The sequence below is a fragment of the Catharus ustulatus genome, chromosome 5, assembly GCF_009819885.2.
Source record: "Catharus ustulatus isolate bCatUst1 chromosome 5, bCatUst1.pri.v2, whole genome shotgun sequence".
Lineage (NCBI taxonomy): Eukaryota > Metazoa > Chordata > Aves > Passeriformes > Turdidae > Catharus > Catharus ustulatus.
Window position 1 is genome coordinate 71,364,338 of NC_046225.1, and position 21,502 is coordinate 71,385,839.

General features: G+C 49.1%; 2 protein-coding genes across 2 annotated transcripts; both read left to right on the forward strand.

The window, feature by feature from the left end:
- The first annotated feature begins 3,155 nt into the window (after positions 1-3,155).
- On the forward strand, positions 3,156-13,551 carry LOC116997126. Its single transcript, XM_033061398.1, has 2 exons — positions 3,156-3,436; positions 9,176-13,551. The coding sequence occupies exon 2, from the start codon at positions 9,186-9,188 to the stop codon at positions 11,808-11,810; it is 2,625 nt and encodes an 874-aa protein (XP_032917289.1). The 5' UTR covers positions 3,156-3,436; positions 9,176-9,185; the 3' UTR covers positions 11,811-13,551.
- LOC116997127 lies at positions 3,664-5,484 on the forward strand. The gene has a single exon (XM_033061399.2). The coding sequence runs from the start codon at positions 3,776-3,778 to the stop codon at positions 5,471-5,473; it is 1,698 nt and encodes a 565-aa protein (XP_032917290.1). The 5' UTR covers positions 3,664-3,775; the 3' UTR covers positions 5,474-5,484.
- Positions 13,552-21,502: the final 7,951 nt, after the last annotated feature.

Genomic DNA, 21,502 nt, shown 5'->3' on the forward strand with positions numbered 1-21,502 from the left:
TTCCACTACCTACCTTCTTTTAAACTACTTCTATCCTATCAATAAATTACAAATCTAGGACGGTGGCTTAAAGATAAAAGCAGAAAAGCACGAATTTTGGCTGTTCTTTCCCTGTTGAAATAAAAAAACATTCCAAACAGGGAAAAGATGCAATTTGATCTGTGGGGTTGTTTTCTTCAGCAGAATTTATAGCAGGAGGTGTTTTTTTCTGGAAAATGCTTAACATCAGATTAACCCAACATAAAGCAGAGATGTGAAGCATCACAGAAAGCTTTGAAATCAAGAGCAAGAAACCTCAAACAAATTTGTGGCTGAAAAACCACAAAAATGAGGAAATTCTGCTGGGGCTTCCCACCTCACAGCATGTGCTGCTTCGGTAGCTGTGACAGCATGTGGCTCATAGGCAGAAATATTTAAATGATAAAATATCAGAATGACTTAGAAATGTCTGTGAGGAAGAGGTTTGAAGCACTTGGGGTTTAGCATTCAAAGACAAGTACATGAGGTGAAATTACAGAGATGAACTGGTGTCAGCAGACTTCAGTATTTTCATGTTTGGGGGAAAAAATATAAATTGTTTTTATTTTTATTTATTTGCTGCCCTCTTGGCTGCCAAGCGAGATTCAGTTTTTTTTTTTTTATGTCTCCCTCATGCAGATGATTGTGGTCCTTATAATGTCCCAGCATCTCCCTGGAAAAGGGAATCTCACATGGGGGCACTGAGAGACCTCCTCCAGGGCTGAGCTGGCAGATGAATAGGAAAAACAAAATTGCACCTTGTACACTGGAAGCTTTTGGTCCATTTTGTACCAGATTTTTCCGTGCTGCTGTAACACATCCTCTCCCCATTTCTGTTTAATTTCCTGCTCGAAGCGGGTTGCTAGCTGCAAAACCCTCGCCACAAAAGGCTGATCTGCTAAACTTTAGGGTGGGCTGAGTTGCTCCTTAACTCTTTCCTGGCAGGAGAAGGCAAGTCTAGTGTTTCCAAACCCATTTCAATGCTTTTAACGCCTCTTTTTGAGAGCTGAGCCCTTGATGTGGGTAGCAGCAATACTTGCCTTTGCTGTCCTCATCCTCTGCTCATCTGTCCCCTTTTGTTTCACACCACTCCGAGATTGGGCCCTCCCTCGAATGAGGTGACACACTTCTTTTTGTTGAGGTAGGGGGACAGAGAGTGCTTGTTATGAGAAATGCTGCTGCAAGTGAATTTTCCCTTCATCCCTGTGGTGAAGCCTGTGAGCTGAGCCCAAAATCCCCAGCTGCTGCAATGGCTGTGTCCCCCTTTTCCCACTGCTGCTGTCACCTGCAGCAACTTCTGCCTTCCTGGCCAGGACAAGAATTTTCCCCAGAGGTGGCTTTTGCCACTATTACAACCTTGGATATGGGAGTGTTACAGTGGGATGATTCTCCAGGACATTATAGCAACTTTAGGGAAAGCAAAAGGAATACATGAAATGTAAAAGCATAGCGTACTGCAACATGGATTAAACATAACTTTTTAAAAATTGCTGTTTATACGCAGTGAAGCTGTTTACCAGTGGCCAGGCTGTTCTCAGGACTGGCTGTTGCTCCTACAAGGAAACATTTTGGAGGAGGGATACGTATGTCTGGCAGCATATCACCAACAAAAATCAAAGCACTGTGTGAACGTGCAGGAGACAGCTGCTGTTTACAACATCCTCACATTGTTTGGGGCTGCAATCCTGGGAAGAAAATGGGAGGAAAGAAGGGTGTAAGCCGATCTTATCTGTTCACACAAGCAAGATTTGTCGGTGACCTTGCTGAGGAATAGCAGCTCCTAATCACCAGTGTTTGGCTCCTGGCTGGGCCAAGTTGGGGGGGAATCATTGAATTTTGGTGTATTTGTACTAGGTAGCTGCACGATTTCTAGGGAAATTTTATTCTTTTTCTGAAATTAAAGACAACCATCCCTGTCCCCAGCCCAGTCAGCTCCCTGTGAACTCATCCTAGTGGGAAACACCCCCATTTCTTTTTTCCAGCCTGCATCCTGCCCACCTCGCCACGCTGAGGTTAATTTCTGGTGCTTTCACCAGCTTTTCTGCATTTTTTACTCTTTCTTTTCCCCCGTTATGAACTTCATACAATAAAATGTTTGTTTTGAGGGCTGGAGCAAAGCATTGGTGTAGAAGAACAGGGTTTAGAGCCAAGAAGTAGGACCTGGCTGAGTTTTCATGTCTGTAAACTCCCATGCTGCAGAGGAGCTTAATTGCAGCTGGGCTGTAAATGCCAGGCAAGAGAAAATAGCTACCATAAAAATAGAGGAAAAAACCATTCTCTCTGTGCTTTTTAGATTTAAAGGACTGATTTTGAGGTATCAGGGAAGGCTGCTCAACTTCCAGGCCAGTCCAACACAAGCCAGTACTGCAGTATTTAGAAATAAGAGCTGCTCTGGGAGTGAAGGGATGCAGGATTGAAGCTCCCTGGGGCTCCAGCAGCCTTGTGTGAACATTTTTTTCCTTTTAAAATATTTTAAAAGTGGTTTCATTCTAGTGGAGGGTTTAGCCTCTGGAGTATTTAATTAGAAGTAAAAGCAGTAATGAAAACGATAGCATTTTCACTGAGACAATTGGTACCCTTTCCTGAGTGTAAAAGCAGGAAAAAAACCCAAAACAAATGGGTCAAATTTTCTAAACTTCTCCAAGCTGAGATGTGGTTTGTATGATGAGGTTGGGGTGTCCATCTGCTTTTGCAGGTGCAGATTTACAGCTGCAATTCAGCTGATGCAGTATCACAGGGGAGGCTCCTGACATCTCATGGGGTAACCCCAAGGCCATGTCAGTGTATGATGTGGCACAGAAAAATGCTACTTTTAAAGACCAGATGCCAAAATGGATCTAAATGATGACTTGTGTGGATTTTCCTGTCGTTTCAAAACTCCCTGGCAAATAGATCTGTGCTTGGGGGGTGGTTTGATGGGACTGTGTTTGTTTCAGGTGTGAGCTTCATGTGTGATCTCCCCGCAAACCCCAGGTGCTAATGGGGTGTGCAGTAAATGAGGGGGGCACGGGGGGATTTGGAAGGATGGACGATCAGAGGACAGGCTCCAGCTCTCCCTCTTCAGGGCATTTGGTGAAAGCAGAAGTTTAGTGTGAACCATGACTAATCCTGGACCTCCCCAAACAGATAAGGGGCAGTGCAGGTGCTGCCGTGTGATCTCAACTTCCCTAATCAGTGCTGAAGAGGATAAGGAAAGACAAGGAAAGTGTCCTTGGGAAGGCAGCACATGGAGGAGGAAAAGCCACCAAGGAAGTAAACACAGGTGTCACCAGCCCCAAACAACGACCTGCCATGGGTATAAAAATCACCAGGCTGCGACTTCGTGACCACCTTTACCTTAAAGGTGCCGGATCTGCTGGACCTCTGCAGAGATCTTCTCCGAGCTCCTGGGACTGCCGGAACATTCAGCCGAGGATTGGTGAGATCTTATTATTGGGGTCCTGCTCTGTCTCTCCTTTGCTTCACCCTCTCCCGCATCCCTTCCCCATTCCCTCCCCGGGAGCCGGCGGCTCGTGGCAGCTGCCGGCTCGGCCGTGGCCTCCTGCTCCTGCTCCCACCTTCCCCTTCCCTTGTGCCCAGGCTCGGTGTCCCCCCGGGGGGCTCTTCGGAGGGGTGGTTGTGGGGTTGCAGGGTTGTGAGGTTGCAGGTTTGTGGTTGCTGCCTTGCTCTGTGGAGGGTTTGAAGGGGCTGTGAGTGCTGCTGTGTTAGGGTAGGTTTGCCCTGAGACGGAGCTGTCTCAGATTTTGTCCTCTTCACTATGATGAGCGACATCGTTAGCAGCTGGAAGCTGGAGCAGTTTGTGCTCCAGAAGTGTCTGCCCCCAATTTGGTCTCCAGGGTCTTTCCAGGGCCCAGATGCGTACCAGCAGCTGTGCCAGCAGTGGGAGGGCTGGTCGGAGGAGAACAAAAAGCCCAAACCCACTAACAAGTGTAAGAAGCGAGCGGCTTTGCAGGGTTTGCTGATGGTAGGCAGGGAGTTGTCCAAATTGCTGAAGGAGGCTCTTGAGAATGTGCAGACCTTGGAGCAGGCCAAGGAGGAGCTCAAAGTGCAGGTGGACAACCTGCGGGCGGAGGTGCAGGGTTTGTGCGGGGACTCTCTGCGGAGCGCGGTGGAGATTTCCCGGCTGGAAAGCAAGCTGGGCCATGAGAAGATGAAAACAGAGGAGCTGAAGAAGGAGGTTGGCAAGTGGATCGGGGAGACCCACGATGCGCAGAGCGCGGTGCGGGCAGTCCTGCAGGACGTCCAGCGCGACCGGGGCACTGGCCCCGATCACAAGGTATGCCATGCCAAGATCCAGGAGCTGGAGGCAGAGCTGGGGGTGTCCAGGGGCATTGTGGCTGCCATTAAAGGCAAGAGGACCCCGATTGGGAATGGGGAGGGGGAGGACTCCCTGGACCTGCACCCACCCCACTATGATTACGAGGATGATGTGTGGGGTGCTAACGGCCCCACCAGGCCGTCCCCCTATGCTCCTCTGCGGGAGGAGGTGTGCCAGCTGCAAGCAGGGGAGGTAGAGGCTTCCAAAGACAAAAAGGTCCCCCATGATGAGCCAGTCAACCATGTCCCACTCCAGCCCATAGACTCCAACAGGGCTGTGCTCTGGTTTACCCCTGAGCAGCTTAAGACAGTGGGGAAGATGCTGGGGCCCCTGACAAAGGAGACAGCGATTAACTGGCTGTCCAGGGTGCAGCGTCTGCCCAAGTGCCAGAGTGGCAACTTTGTGAGTGACCTGATAGACATTGTGAGAAAGTGCATGAAGCCAGATGATTTTGCAGCCCTGCCAGGTGATGTGCAGATGGGCAATGTTCAGGACATTGGGGACGTCCAGCTGGCTGTGCTGAAGGTGTTCTTCCCAGAGGTCAACCCCTTAGTGCTTTTCCACCAGGAGAAGCAAAACCCTGAGGAGAGGCCTGATGCCTATGTTAACCGTAAAAAGATGCTCTACCAGATGGCTGGGCTGCCAGGCTCAAAGGACTCTCCCCTCAATTTTGACAGGCCTGAATTCAAAGAGCCACTGGTGGTGGGGCTGACACCCCCACTGCGGGTGATTGCTGGTGGGGATGCAGCCAAAAAGCCTCTGTCAGAGCTGGAGCAAATCCTGAACCAGAATTTTGAGCTGCAAAAGCAGGCATTCCCAGGGTACATGTTGGGGGGAAAGAAAGGGAAACCCTTGGCCATGTCTTTCCAAAATCAAGGGATGAGAAAAATGCAAGGGGACAACCGAAAAGATCTTGATGGCAAGGGGGGGTTGGGGAAGGAGAACCAGCAAGGGCTGAGGTTTCAGAAGTCTAACCCTTGGCGGGCTGAGCTGAGGAAGCGCTTGATAAAATATGAGAAACAGGAGGACATTGATGGCTTGCCAGATGCTGAGCTCTTCCAAAAACTGGCCCTGCACGAGGCCAAAAAGCACAGCAGCTCCCCCCCAATTGACCCGGGGTCTAAGGTTCAGCAATAGGGCTGCCAGGCACCCGCATCGCCCCTTTTTGTGGCACCGATTAAGACCGATTTGTGGGGGCGCCTGATAGTTGATACAACTATTGGAGGGGGGGTGCTTGGACAAGTGATGTTAATTAATACTGGTGCCTCTTATTCAATTCTGAATATGGCTCCCAGCAGAGCTGGGATTTTCCAAACCTCTGAAATTATTGAACTGACAGGGCCGAACGGCCAGAAATCCTCAGTGCCCTTCACAGGGCACATACCCTTTGAAATTGGGGCTGCCAAAGGGTCTGAAAAATTTGGGAAAATAGAAATGAAAGGAAAGCCAGGAATTTTAGCCATCTCTTCACTGACAAAGATGGGGGTGGTTGTGGACCTGGCAAACCGAGCATTGCTACATTGCCCACAAATCGATTTGCCCGTCATCCCGGCAAGCCACAGGGTGATGTCAGTGAAAGCCCCTGAGATCCTGGTCCACCCTGAGTGGGAGCCCCGGGTGAAACGGGTCACGGAGCAGTTCCCCCGGGTCTGGGCAAGGAGCAAGCTGGACTGTGGGCAGATTGATGCCACTGTGTCAATCAAAGGGCCGGATCCGCCTCCTCAGCTTCAGCCATGGTACCCGGCTGAGGCTGAGGACAGCTTGTGGCACACAGTCAAAACCTTGCTGGACCAGGGCGTCCTGGTGGAGCAGCAGAGCCCCAGCAACGCCCCTGTGTGGCCCCTGAGGAAAGCTGATGGGAAAACATGGAAGCTGACAGTTGATTTCAGCACCCTGAACCAAGTCACCCCAATGCAGACCTCCACGGTGGTCAAGTACCCCAACATCATGGCAGCCATCTCCCGGGGGTCCGAGTGGTTCTCGGTGCTCAGCCTGACCAGCCCTTCATTTGCCATCCCCTTGCACCCCGAGTCCTGGCACAAGTTTGCCTTCACTATTCGGGGACGGCAATTTGCTTTCACCAGAGTCCCTCCGGGTTTCCACAATGCCCCTGCCATCTGCCATGCCCACGTGGTGAGGATGTGGGAGGGGGTCAGCCACCGGGAGAGTGTGCTGTCCTGTGCTGGTGACATCCTCATCCACACCCAGACAAAGGAGAGGAACCTGGAGGTGCTGGCAGAGGTGCTGGGGGCTGTCCAGAAAACAGGCTTCAGGATCAGCCCCACAAAGGCCCAGCTGTGCTGGAAGGAGGTCTCCTTTGTGGGGGTGACCCTGGGGGAGGAAGGGTGCTCGCTGGAAAAGCAGAGGGTTGAGCTGATACAGAAGATGTCAGCACCATCTGATGTCACTACCCTGAGGTCCTTCCTGGCTCTCCTGAGGTTGTGCCGTGAGTTCATTGAGGGCTATGCAGAGAAAACAGCCCCACTTTGCCACCTCCTGAAAAAGAACACCCCCTGGGAATGGGGGCCAGAGCAGGACGAGGCAGTGAAGACCTTAAAGGAGAGTGTGGCACAAGCCCCCATGCTGGCACATCCTCGGGGGGACAGACCCTATGTTCTGCAGCTGGCCAGCACAGGGAGGGGGCTGCAGGCCACCCTGGGCCAGCAACACAGTGCCAACCTGCTCCCTGTTGCCCACGCCTCGCGTCTCCTGACGCCGGTCGAGCAACAGTTCAGTGACTATGAGAGGGAGGTTTTAACCTTAACCTGGGCCCTGCAGCACTGGGAATACCTGGTGGGGTCAGCCCCAGTGCTGCTGAGGACCTCCTGCACCCCAGTGAGGTACCTCTTGTTGGGAAAGGGGGATGAAGGTCCCCTGTGCTGCCCCAGGATGGCCAACTGGGCGCTGGCACTGACCAAAAAGGAGGTCCCTGGGGATCCCTCAGCTGGTACCTACAGGGTGGTGATCAGTGCAGAGAGGGATGGGGAGGTGCCAGGAGTCTCCCTTACCGACCCCAAACCATGGCAGGCTCCCCTCTTTGAGAGCAGCCTCAGCCTGGAGGAGGCCAAGGAGAGAGGCTACACTGTGTGGTTTGTAGATGGCTCCAACTACCACGAGGAAGGGGTGCCCTACACGGGCTATGCTGCTGTCAACAGGGGCACGGGGGAGGTGGTGAAGGGGAAGTGCCTGCCGCACTCCATCCAGGCTGCCGAGCTGGTGGCCGTGATGGCTGCCCTGGAAAACACACCAGCAGACCAGCCAGTGGCCATATTCTCCGACTCAGGCTGGGTGGTGCGTGTGGCCCTGGAGTGGCTGCCCCTCTGGAGGGAGAGGGACATGCAGTCTGCTGATGGCAAGCCTGTCACCTATGCCAAAAAGCTGCTGTACCTTGCAAGGCTGGCAGAGCAGAGGGTGTGCCCGGCACAGATCATTAAGGTCAAGGCACACAAGAAGGGGACAGAGGAAGCCAAGTGGAACAAGGAGGCAGATGCCAGAGCCAAGCAGGGTGCCAAGGAAGGGCTGATGTGGAAGGCCAGCAAGATATTAGAGAGTGGCCCAGTGTCGGTGGCTCCCAGCAGGCTCTGGAAGAGCGTGGATCTGGTGGGCTTGCAGGCACAGGACCCCAGGCTCTGGGAGTTAGCACAGAGCAGGGAGTACAAAGGGTGCAAGGTGTGGAAAGATGTCTCAGGGCTGGTCCTGGCACGCAGGGAAGGGGCAGATTTCCCGGTCTGGGTGGTGCCTGAACTGATCCGGACAGAGCTGGTGGCCCTGGCTCATGAGCAGGGGCATCTGGGGACAGACAAGACCATGGTGAGGCTGCAGGTTGCTGGGTGGTGGCCTGAAATGAGAGAGGATGTAGAGAGGTATGTCAGCAACTGCCTGACATGTGCAGCCAACAATCCTGATGCCAAAACAGCCAAAGCCATCCTGGGCCACCAGAGGGTTTCTGGGCCATGGAGCAAGTTGCAGATGGAGTTTATCGGCCCTCTGTCCCAAACAGCCCAAGGCAATAAGTACTGCCTAGTGGTCAGTGATGTCTTCACCAAGTGGGTGGAAGCATTCCCAGCTCGAAACAACTCAGCCAGTGCAACTGCCAAGATCCTGGTAGAGCACATCTTCCCACAGTGGGGTATCCCAAAGGAGATCCACTCAGATCACGGCCAGCGCTTCATTGGGGAAGTCACAAAAGGGGTGTGCCAGGCCCTGGGAATCAAGCAAAAGCTTCACATCACGGGGCATTTCCAGAAACCAACCTCAGCAGAGGGGCCCAACCAACAACTAAAGGCAGCATTGAGGAAGCTTGTGAGCCAGCAAAGGAAAGACTGGGATTATAAACTCCCACTGACCTTGCTGGCACTGAGGGGGTCTCTGGCATCTCAAACACTTTCTCCCCCAAAATTTCCTCCTGCAAGAGACCTGAAGTCTCTGGAACACTGGTGGCAAGGAGGGGAGCCCCCAGATGAAATGCAGCCCCGTGTGCTGATGGACAGGTGGATGCAGGACATGCTGAGGACGGTGTCAGCCACCTACCACCAGCTCGCCTCAGCACAGGAGACCAGCATCCCTAAGATGGAAAAGCAGCTGGGAGTGCTACTGCGCCCCGTGGAGTGGAACACAGGGGATCTGGTGATATACAGAGTGGTTAGGGAGAAGAACCAGGTGCTGGAACCCCAGTGGATGGGGCCTGTTAGGGTTGTGAACAAGGCCAGCCCCTCTGTGTACCAGGTGGAAATCAGAAAAGGGCCAAAAAGGCAGGAGAAATGGTTCCATTCTTCACAATTAAAAGCATGGAAGGGAAACTAACGGGGCTGGAGAGCCCTCCTTGCTTATGTTTTGCAGATAAAGGAAAATGGAAGGCGATTGTGACCAGCGGGAAGGGCGAACTTCGTGGCATCACCAACCCTGTTTGTACTGCGGGGAAAATGCTTTCAAATTTGTGATTGCAGGATTTACTTTGCTTTCTGGTATGTGCATAGTGCTGAGCACCCAGTGTGTCCAACCAACCCATCAGCACCTTGGACAAAATGTCATTCATTCTCACTTAGAAAGGCACCTTAACACACAGGCCACAGCCCAGCACAGGGTTAGGAGGCACACAGAAATTGGGACTGATTGGCCCTGGTCCCAAGCTTACATAAAACATACGGGAATCATGGGATTAAATTCTAACAAAGGCTTAAATTTGTCAACAGTGGTTATGCATGGGACAGAGGTGTACTTGGAAAATGAGTGGGGCTGGGATAGCACAAACAGACTTCCACAGCTGCTGGGGAAGGTGGGACAGCAAATAAAGGTGGGGTGCAGGGTAATTAATGGATCCACTCACCAGAGAGTGACTCAAATCTCTGTCACTGAAGTAAAAACTAAAAAGAATCAGAAAAAAATCTGTGCTGTGGAGAAATTGGACTGCTGGTACAACTTTACTTTGGTCCAACCAGTATTTGTGGTTTGCCTCTGGGCAGACAACAGCGTGGGGCTGTCCTTTAAATTTAAGATCAGCACCACTGCACCCTCCTTTGCTGCCATTAAGATCTCAAAGTGTCATTTTTTGTCATGGCATGCAGCCCCTTATGCTGAAATTGGCAACCAGGTAAAACTGGAAATTAAATACTCCCAAGAAAGTGTAGCTGACCCAACACAAATTAATGGCACCACCGTGACTGTCACAGCTCCTAACGGCCACAAGTGGATCATTCCATTGACCTGCCTCTATGAGAGCAAAACTCTAGATAGATCTGAACTAGATGCAGAGGCTTCTTGGTATAATCAGGATTATGGACGCTGCCCACACCTGATCATAACCCTCCAGGTGTGGTGTCGAGGAAATCTGAGCGTAGAAATGTCCCCCAGACTTGGAGGAAAGTGGTGGATAGAAGGCCCTGAAGGATTTAAAAAAGAATTTTCCATCACTGCTGTCTTGCCCCCTCTCATTTCCAAAATAGGCCCTTATGTAGTGAAGAAAAATCACATCCAGGAGCTGTTGACAGGGCCTGTGCGGTCACTAAAGAAGGTGGTGCTGTCTCTGTCCACTGTTAATATTTCCTCTGTCCGGCCACACTGTGCCCCCTTCCTGGCTACTCTGCACACTGGCTGGCTGGCGTGGCTCCACAGCCGCTCCCTCCAGCCCACCCGGGCCAGGAGAGACCTGCTGGCCACAGTGCTGGGAGGAGGAGGTGCTGGTCTGGGAGTCCTCAACAGCATGAATTCTGAGGTCTTGGCCAACAAGCTGGAGACTGTCAGCTCGGGCGTGCAGGACCTCCTCAAGCCCCTGAATTCATCCCTGTCCAGCCTTGGGATGGGGCAGTGGCTTGTGTCAGAGGTGCTGCCCACCTGGGAACAAATAAGTGAGAAAGACCATCAGGTGCTGTTGCGAGCCCTGGGCATCGAACAAAGTAACGTCTCTCTTGCTCTCAGCTGCATCCAGGCCCAGATGTGGGTGCAGAGTGTCATTGCAGGCATCCTGAGAGACGGTGACAACGGCGTCCTGCCCACTGAGATCCGAAAGATCGTGTGGGACGCGGCCACAGAGAAGGAGCGGCAGCTCCAAGCCTGGTGGAGGCTCGTCAACTTCACCCACGACCAGACCCTCAACGCGGTCATTGCCCACGTCCTCACTGTGGCAGAGGCTCGCATTGAAAAGGTCTATCCCATCGTGGCCCTGGGGGTGAACACCAACGGCTCTGTGGTCTATCCCCTGGAGTACCGCATGTGGGCCAGGGTGTCTGATGGGAAGTGGGAGACGGTAGATTTGGAAGCCTGCATTTTGGAGAGGGGGCTGGGATTCATATGCGAAGATGATGCCCTTAAGGCGAGTGATGTGTGCTTTGACACCAAAGAAGGGGTGTGCCACTTTGAGATCAACCCCCAGAGCAGTAACAAAACCGTGTTAGTGTACGTAGGGAAAGGCTGTGTGTGCTTCAGAACGACGTGTAAATATGTGCAAATTAATGAAGCATATAACCAGTCTGTGTTTAGCGATTCAAATATGTGTGCTTGCAATGTAGCTACTATTAGAGGCTGTGATTTTGTGTATAAGCCACCTGTATTTACTAGCCAGTTGCTAATTAGAAACTATACCTTGTATCGTAGTATAACCCCGACCCCCATCGGAATGGATTTATCACTTGTAAAAGAAATGTTAGAGCATGCAAGTTTGCAGCAGCTGCTAGAAAATGCCAGGGCCGAAGCTAAAAAGATCCTAATAACGGTTCACCATGATGGTAAAGTTATAAAACAAGTAATGGAACGAATTAAGAGGGTGGGAGAACATCACTGGTGGGAAGTTTTTTTCGGCTGGTCCCCCACAGCCACTGGCATTTTCAACGCGCTGCTGCACCCCGTTGTAGTTATACTGCTAATGCAAATCTGCGTGTGCTTTGCCATGGTAGTCACTTGTTACCGGATGAGGCAGGTGAAACTCTGCTTTGATAACCAGGTGAAAGGAGCGGGGCTGGCCAAGACCCTCCTGAAATAGTCAAGGGCAAGACTGGGTTGGCCTCTGTGTTTGCCACCAAGAAGATCTTTTGGCTCCGCTGTTGGCTGCAACCCAGTAGGCGTTGAGCGGTGGGGACACACGCCATGCCAGACCTTGATGAGAGGATGGCCTTCTCTGTTACCAGAGGCCAGCCAGGAGGGGAGGACAGGCCAAGCAGCCTGCAGATGGCATGAGCCTCAGAATGGCTGAGGTTGCAAGGGACCTCTTGAGAGGTTTCATTTAGTCTGAGTCCACCTGCTCAAGAAACCTGTTTCATTGTTTGATCACCCCTGTAGTAATGAAGCAAAAGTTAGCATAAGTAATTTGGTTTTTAACTTCCCATCCCCAAATATTAATGTTAAGAAGCTGCTCTTGTGTGATTTAAGAGTCCTTAAAATGCCTGTGAGAGGCGACCTGGAACACAGGCTAGACAGAGTTAAAGGAATAAAGCAGGGATTTGTTAAAAAGCCTTTAAAGGGTACACCTTGGGCAGTACAAGAGCCTGGCCATGGTTCCACCCAAGATGGACCCAAGTGGACTCCAGATGGACTCCAAGTCACAAGTTTTCACACTTTTATAAGTTTTGGTCCATTTACATATTGGGGTTAATGGTCCAATTACAGCTCAGGTTATGCAGTCCCATCCTCCCAGACTGCTCTCCTCAATTTGCTGCTGTTTGCACTTCTGCAAAACTGTGCTTGGTTCTCAGGCTGGAAAAGGATTGTTTTGTCTAACTAAACTGTCAAGAAGACCTGCTAATACTTTATATGAATTTAGTATCAGGTTTTATATCTTCTTCTTTCCCTTCAGTCAGAGTCAGGCTTAAGAGCACAAGAGACAGAATTTCATATTCGGACTCAGATGTTTATTAATTCTTATCCATGTTACAGTGAGTGCTACAGCACTCCTAGCTAATAAGCTAAAAATGGAGAAATGGCTATATATCTCTCTCATTACAAGATCATTTAAGGCTTAATTGTCCAATTAAAAACTAACACCTAGATTATTTTTACTTTTGACCCAATGACCAAATACCTCTGACCTGCAGTGTGGTATTTTCTATCCAATTAAACAAGATCCCACCTAGACCCATGAAGCAGAAAAGAAACCTCCACCCTAAAACCTCCATCTTGCTGTATTCTAAACCCCTAAATTCTAAATTTTTCACCATGTGATACCACACTTCTATTCAAACCACACACCAGTGATTCTAGTTCTATCATTCAATTTTGGAAGCCTTCTCCAAGGCTTCAGGTCAAAAGCAGTGTTCTTTTGGGGGTCAGTGCCTGACAGCACAGAAAGTTCAAAACTCTCAGTTTGCAGGGTTCCAACAGTTCAGAGCCACATACTAAGGCAGTACAGAATCTAAACAACATGAAAGCTAAAACTCAAGGCATCATTTAACCAGGGAGATGGGGACAAGGACACTGTCTTTGGAAGGAAAGAGAAGGAACTGTGACACCTGAGCTTGGAAAAAGCACCCATTGAAGACAGCAGGGGTGTGAAGAGCCTCAAAGACTTGGAAAGATGGTAAAAGATGAGCAGAACAGAGGACCCTGTAATCCACATGGACTTTAAGGAGCTGAATCCACATGGACCTTTGCAGCACCATCTCCAGGTTCCCAAGACTCCCTGCACGTCTGGCCAGCGGATTGGTGAGATCTTGTTTATGGAGCCTGGCATCACTGCTTTGCTTTGTTTTTCTTAGCTGTGCATGTACTCAATAAATCTTTCAGTTAGAGAATGGGCTGTCTGTTCAATCATTGCCTCTCACTCACTACCCAGGCCTGTACCCTTAGCTACACTGGGAAAGAGAAATTCTGGTAAAAGGAAAAAAATGTGGGTTTCTTTCTCTTCTATAAGCCTGGATCTCTCACTTGCTTTTTTGTCTGCAGAATATTCACTCAAACACAAAGATTTCTGCCTTGGGCTGCAGAATGGGGCTCTGAGCTGATGCACAAACTCAATCCCCTCTCTCACCCTGCCTCTCCTCACCTGCATCTCTCCCCTGCCTCTGAATACAGAAGGAGCCTCAAAATACATATAGGGGGCCTCAAACAATTTTAAAACACGGGCAGTTTCAAAAATTAGATTAACCACCTCATTTCCAGCCCATGTTCAATTTCATTTCAGAGGTGCTGCACTCTCTGAGAATGGGGCAGGGTGTGAGGGGTTACACAGAAAAAAAACCCTTTGCAATTCAAGTTGAAATAAATAGATAAAGTCCTTTAACCCACCAGAAACCAAGTGAAAACTGAGAAATTAATTTAAAACCCACTTTTCACAATCACCAGGCTGAGAAGTGCAAAGAAATATCATGTTGCTGCAGCATAGATGTTTTAAAGAAATGCAAAAGTTTCATAAAGACACATCATCTTAGAAATATACATTATAACAGATCTCATGAAAAAATTTAAAAATCATGGTCAAACCCCACAGAGAATCATTTTTTTCCTCTCCAAGAACCACAAATGCACCTCCTTCACCCTTGGGATGGGAGGTTGAGCTCTCCCTTCACCCCTCCCACCTGGCTGGGAAAGGTCCATTACCTGGTCCCCTCTACTCTTGGCTGCTCCCTTCAGTTTCCCCATCACAAAGCCTCACAGAAAACACAGGGTTATTTTGCTTAAAGCACCTTTCTTATTTGCTAACACCTCAATGTTTCATGAGAACTAATTTCCCAGTGAATAATCACCCTTTTATATAAAACCTTTACCCTTTAAACCTGCTTTGGGGCCGTGCAGCAGAAAAAGAAACCATAGAAAATTCCCATTATCCACTCTTCACTGTGAGTGTGGGCCAGCAGAATTAGCCCTGGGGTGATGGGAAAGGGGTTCCTGCACCTACACCAGGTTCCAGCTGAGCACAGAGCCCTGCACTGCATCCTCTGCAGCTGCACCGAGCTGCCCCCTCTGCTCAGCCAGCACATGTGTGCACGTGGGCTGGGCAAGTTTAGAAAACTATGAAGTTTCCCCCCATCTAATGTCATTTGTTTATCACCACAAACCAAGGAGGGCTGTTCTCACAGCAGCAGCACAATTGCTGTGGCTGTGACACGCTTGGGGCTGCAGCCTGGGAGCAGGACTTCAGGATTTGTCTGCTTTTCCAGCAGTTTCTGTAGATCCCAGAAAAGATTCTGTCCAAACCTGCCTGCTTTTCTGAAACAAATGGGTAACACATTGGATTTATTCCCTGGTCTTTTTGTCCCCATCCTCTGTGCTTTGGGACAGAGTGGGTTCTGTGTAGCACAGTGAGTTGTGGCTTGTGGAAGCCCCCCACCCACCCACCCACTATGCTCTGGCTTCTCTCAGCTCCAGCTAGGCAGGTCAGAGGTAGTTTTCAGCTCTAGCCCAGCCTAGCTGCCTCTGTGTCAGGCTGTGAGCAGGTCACCAGCCCCACTGACCTGGTCCCATGGCAGTAATTCAGATTCATTTCTGAAAATTAGGGGTTAAGGTGCTACTGAGAAGCAGTTTTGACTCAGCCTGTACAAACTGATGTAAAAAGAAGACTTGGTGAACCCCAGACCTGCTGGGGTCCTCTGAGGAGTCTAAAAGTGCCCATATGGGACAGAAATGTACCAAACACATAATTTTAGACAAGGTAAGCGCTGATCTCTGGGTTTATCTCATGAGACTGCAAAGACACTCTTATTTCTCTTGTGCACCTGGCATTTCCTGCTGCAGCAGAGGATCCTGGTGGTTTTGGGAGGTGGCCTGCAGTCACACAGAGGTGCCACAGCAGTCACTCCATTTGGGCAGAGTCTCCATCTCCTCCAAGGCACAGGTGAGTGGCTGTGTGGAGGTATCTGATTATGGCTGCATGGGGACATCTCCAGAGCCAGCCCTGGGGTAAGGACCTCACAGCTACCCTGAACTTAAACATCCCACACAGGCTCAAATCAAATACAGGAGGAATTTTTACCTGTGTTTTTCCCTGGCTAGCTTGTACCTGAGCACATTGCTGTGAAAAAGCTCAGACTTTGATTTCCCATCCCCAAACAGATTATAGCATGGTATTTTCAGAAAAACATACAACAAAGACCATCAAGGTTCATTTCATACCCCTTTGGGCAGGGCCAGTTGGGCAGATTTCTCTGTCAAGCTGCCTCTCAAACCCATCAGCAGCATTTTAACCACGGTGACTCTCTGGTGTAAAATTTGCTTTTCAGACTTGAGGCTTGGCCATGGCTCTTTTTCCAGTCTTTCCTTCTCTCTCTTCCCTCTTTCACACCTCCAACTTTTACCCCTTCCTGCACCACCTGCTTTCCACCTTCCTTAACACCACTTTTCTTGCTTCTTAAATATGACTGTCTCTCCAGATCATCCTTCAGGAGTGAGAAAGCCCCAAGGACAGTGATAAAAGTGCAGGGATATAACCTGGCTGAACACAATTTGTTACTGATGGGCATGATGGAAGAAATGAGCTTTAGGCAGAGGAATGAGGAAGAGCATGAGGACTGAGAGGCACAATAAGGAGAATTGGTTTGAGAGCTAAAATGCTGGGTAGCTCATCTGGGATGTGGAACAGATGATGGTTTGTGTTGATTTTTTTCTCTTTCATAGAGTCTCAGACACTGTGATGTGCCAGCACTCAGCATGAAGGGAGATGCTTGATTTATTCCTCACAGCAGCCTCAGGAAGTGATCAGATCTACATCAGCCCGGCTGAAAGGGTCATGAATAACTCAGCAGGGTGTTAGTTTACTCTTAGGAGTGCTGAAATGACTGAAGATGTATCCTGCAGAGGGAATTCTTGTGGGTTCACTCATCTTCTTAAAAATAAAACACAATTGAAACAAATTCCAGTTTTGAGAGATACTTATCATTAAAGTGACTGTTGAATTTGGCATGGCTAACAAAAGACTGTAATTAAGTAATTAATGGTAGCTAAGAATTAGGTCCTCTACAGCACGGCACAATCAAAATGCCCTTGTTCCTCCAGCTGCTCTCAGCATCTTCACCAGTAGGTAGGAGTCACAGGTATCTGCAAAGAGAATAGAAAGACATGAAGTTACTTGAAATAATGGAGGCTAGAAGGTATGGGGGCAAAATATCTGCCTTAAAAACCCTTAAGTTATGCTTGCTCTCCATGAGCAAATGTTGCAGTAAGGCTGCAAAGATGCCCATTTGCCTATGTCTGTAAAAAATTGCTAAAAAAGAGAAAGAAACAAAGGTTCGTTTGTTTTAACATCGTGCCCACCAATGAACAAGAAAGCACCACCACAACAGCAGTGGTTAAGTGTTCTCACTTCCTTCACACTTCATCAGAAACCTCATCAGTAATCTTAACCCAGCGAGCTGCCAGAGCAGTAAAATCAAAAGGAAAGGTGGTGCAGCTGTGAGATGAGTGTTGGGGAGTGGATAAGGCCACACAGGGAGGTAGAGATGGACACCAGCCTGGGGGGGTTGTCTCAGCCTCCTTCCCTTCACCAGCTGGTGCTTCTCTCTGCTTGGAGCACAGAGTGAGGGATGCAGGGCTGGCTCTGCTGGGGCTGCTGACACCACACCTCCACCACAGACACAGCTCTGGGGTCAGCACCCAGCACCCTGAATGCCTGTGGTTGGATTTTTTCACTTGTTGAGCTAAGGAAAAAAAAAAAAAAAGGTACTAAAAAGAGCTGTAAACAAGCCAGAAGGCAGGCAGTGAACAGCTGGCATCACCTTCCCCATCTGATTGGAGAGGATTTTTCTGAAAGAAAAGCCACTTCCATAAAACCCCCACATTTTAAGGGCAATTCTAAGGAAATGAATCCAAATCCTTCTTTGTGATATCATGAGAGAGTGACATGGAATAACTGAGCAGGGAAGAGACATGCATGTCAAGAGTTTTCAAAAAATTCACAGAACTGTAAGTGCTTGAACAGACACAAATGCCAGCAATGCCAGCTGCTGGCCATTCAGAGATGGTCCAAAATGCAGACTTGGTTTAAAATCTGATGGGATCTGATGCTGTTTGGCAAGATACAACTCTACCATCATGGTGTTGATTTCACATCAGCTTCCCAGTTATCCTTCTCCATGCTGAGCATGGCAGCATGGAGTAGGGATGGAGCTCATGTGTAGAAACTCAAATTTGAACACTTCACACAACACTGGTGAAAAAGGTGCCTTCCCAAGGGGTCTCTGCACATGAGCACCACTGACATGAGCTCCTGGGCCCAGGGAGATCTGTGCATGCACAGATGCTGTCCCTGAAGGCGAGCCCAGGTGCTGCCTGAGAAACCCACAAGAGCTGAGCCCACGGTGCCCTGGCCTGGACTAGCAGGAAACTGCAGCACCAAAACTTCTCTTGGCCTCTAAGAAGCGGGCAAAAGAGCCAGATCTTGCAAGCTGCTGAGAAGTCTCACGTTTCAGTGGTCACACAGCACTTTGCCCAGAGTGAGTGACTCATTTGTCCAGACAGAAATGCAGTTTGCTGGTGTTGCAGTATGGGGAGTGCAAAGCAAGAGAGTGAGAATTAGGGGGGTGAAGCTGAGCAAAGCAGAGTGATTTGTTGTATTTTTTTTAAACACAGCAGTTGGCTATGCCCCCAGCACAAGAAGAATGTGGATCTGCTGAAGTGGATGGCCATGAAGATGCTCAGAGGGCTGGAGCACCTCTGCTATAGAGACAGGAGGAGAGAGCTGGGGGTGTTCAGCTTGGAGAAGGCTCCAGGGAGACCTTCTAGCACCTTCCATCACCCAAAGAAGCTGCACATATAGGCTGATATAATACAGTTCCAAAAGAAACACTTTGAGGGAAAACGATTACCTAAATGCAAGAGGTATCACAGCCAATGTATTTCTCACACATCATGACATTATTGGTGATTCTGGTTAAGTTTGTGGAGCTTGGATTTATAATGCAGATGGTTTGGAAACATCTAGCACTTAGCTTTGGGGAAAACAACTTCATTTCAACTGTTTGTTAGGTTAGTGCTTGGAACACTGCTGGAAACTGTTTCATCCTTAATTCTAGGGAATCCTTCTTCACTTTAAAGGTGTCTTTTAAATCTCCCCTCTCCCACACAAACACATTTTCAGTTTTCTCCACAGTTCTCACAAAGAAAAAACCCACAATGTACTACTTCTTTCACAATCCCCCCACTGAGAATCTGGTTTTATTTCAAACTTTCACATCTCAAGAACAGAAACAGCAAGGACCTGAGCCGGTCGATGCAGGAAGAAAAGGTCTGTGACCTGAGGATCTGTGGTTTTGCCAGGTGTTGTTAAGTACCAATTCTGCAATGAAGCCCAACTGTGTGACAAGTGGCACCAGCACATTGTGCAAGGTGGGCTCCCACAGGTGTTCAGCACTTGTGAATATGTCAGTCACCTGTGGAAACTTTGATTTAGGGTTTGTGCCCACACTCAGTGCTCCATCCTGGAGCAGGAGTGACTGACAGCACACTGCTGGGAGCAAATCTGGGCAGGCAGTTTTCTGCAGCCCTCTGAAATCAAAGCAGGATTTTCCTAAATTTAATAGGAATCAATGCCTAAACCTTCATTTTACCAGAAAAAAACCCAAACAATCAAACAAAAAAGCCCAACCTGGTTGAATAGCGCTTCATTGCTTTAAATGTAAATTAAAATCTGAAAGGGAGATGAAGGACTCTTGGTGTTCCTTTACCAAAGCTGTCCCACAGATTTATGGCACTGAACTTATTTATAGTTTCCTGTTTATTGGGGGTTTTTGTGACTCTTTTGTGACACCTATTTTAGGGTATAATCAAGAGCTGTCACAGGTGGTCAGGGTTAAAAAGATTCCATGCTTAGCTGCTGAACACATTGCTCTGAGAACAGAAGCAGGATGAGAAACAAGAACAGCTGGAGAGACACCAGCAGATCTGGCAGGGCTCTGACCCCCCTCAGGCCATTTCCACCACTGGATGTCCAGAAGAACCAGCAGCCACTGGATGTCATGGTTAAAAAAGGCTGCAGCTGGAAGAGCTCATCTGGCACCACACTTGTGGGAAGTTGTAAATCACAGGAGAAGCTTGTGAGAAGAGAATACACATTTCCCAGTCCTCACCCTGGTGCTTTCCTCCTGGGGTGCTGGCAGACAAACACAGCCACCAAGAACACTGTCAGCTTCTGTGGTGTGGGCTGGCAGTGCTGAAAAATGCCCTTAATTTAATTTAATTAAGCTGTAATAGTTCTCTGACTTGCTCAAACAACTGTTTCACACTGTGATCTCGTTCCATAGATAAATGGCACATTTGAGAGGCAGCACAAGGTGTTGTATTGGGGTGATTTGCAGTGATTTTGGTTGAATGCCTCCCAATCTTTAAGGAAACATGCTTGGAGAAGTTATCAGGTCAGATGTGACAAGGACAGGGCTCTAAGCCAACAGTGGGGTTAACTTGGCAGGTGTTGGTGCTCCCCGTGTGCTCACTGAAACCACAGCCCGAGCTCAGGGCACAGGAGGTGGTTCAGTGGTTCTCCCTTCCTTTGGTGAGAACCTCCCACCATGGAAACAACTTTTTGCTCACTGCACTCTGAGCTGCTCTGTTTCAGTTGTGGACTTTTTCAGGCAGACTGTGAACTAGGAGCTTGTCACAAATTATTCACATACTGCAGCCAGTCATGAAACCAATGTATAAAAAGTCAAAGGGAAAAAAGAACTATAAAATAATGACTTTTTTTTCACATTCATGGCACCCTTCACAGGGCAATGAGTGTGGCAGCTGTGTTCAGAGATGAGTACCTGGGCTCCACTGTGTTCCTTGAACAAGCAATTCCACTGCTTGCCGGCATTTCTCTTTATTCCTGCACCCTCAGAAGGGTGTTCTTGCCTCCCTCTAATGCTGGCTGCCCTTTATGGAGAGTTTCAGCAGATCTATTTGCCTGTGGGGCAGAGCAGCAGACACAGGGACACAAGGATGTCCAAGGGATAGTAAGCTTCAGGAGAAAGGAAGGAAAGTGGCAGCAGCAATCTGCTTCAGGGGCACAGCATGGGCAGGAGAATCTGCCAGAATCCCTTTCTGCACCTTTTGTAGCTGAAACAAGAGGCCTTGGAAGAGCTACAGTAATTTCACATTTATAAGCCGCACCATTTTGACTAAAATTTTGGTCCGAACACAAAGTGCAGCTTATAATCAGGTGCAGCTTATATATGGAAAAAGAATGAAAAGTTGCTGTTTTAGTTTGGAGGACAGGTGTCTGCTGAGAAAGGCAGGAGCTTCTCTTTGAAATGGAGAATGTAAACCCTCTCCCTCCAAATTATTATAATTTTGAAATCAAGGGGCTTTCAGGCAAAGATATGGGAATTAGGAATAACAGTTCTTTACTAGGGAAATTAAAATAGAAATACAGTACTACAAAGAACAAACCCCAAACCCTGACACAGTCAGAGTACAACCTGACACCCGTCAGGCAGGGTGTTGGCAGCAGTCCCATTCCATGGTGGCTGCATCCTCCTGCAGTGACAGATGTGGCTCAGTTGGAGCAGTGCTCCTGTACAAGGTGCAGTTTCCCTCCGGAGCTCCAGTGGTGATGTGGAGAAATCCGGTTTTCCTCTGGAGTCCAGTGGAGAAAGGGGCTCCCTTAGTGTCCCCAAACCTCTGTTTTTATCTTGGTAAGAAATGTTGGGCTCTTCCCCCTGCTGGAGCAACTCCCAATGGGATGCAGTAATTTTATCAGTGCCACAGTGGGACTCAATGGCCATGAGCAGAAAATGACTGGCTGGAGGAAGGATGGGTTGTGAAAAGATAAAG

Bases quoted from the DNA above. Each gene is read 5' to 3' on its own strand.
- LOC116997127 (XM_033061399.2), top strand. From the start codon at position 3,776: ATGATGAGCGACATCGTTAGCAGCTGGAAGCTGGAGCAGTTTGTGCTC.
- LOC116997126 (XM_033061398.1), top strand. From the start codon at position 9,186: ATGGAAGGCGATTGTGACCAGCGGGAAGGGCGAACTTCGTGGCATCAC.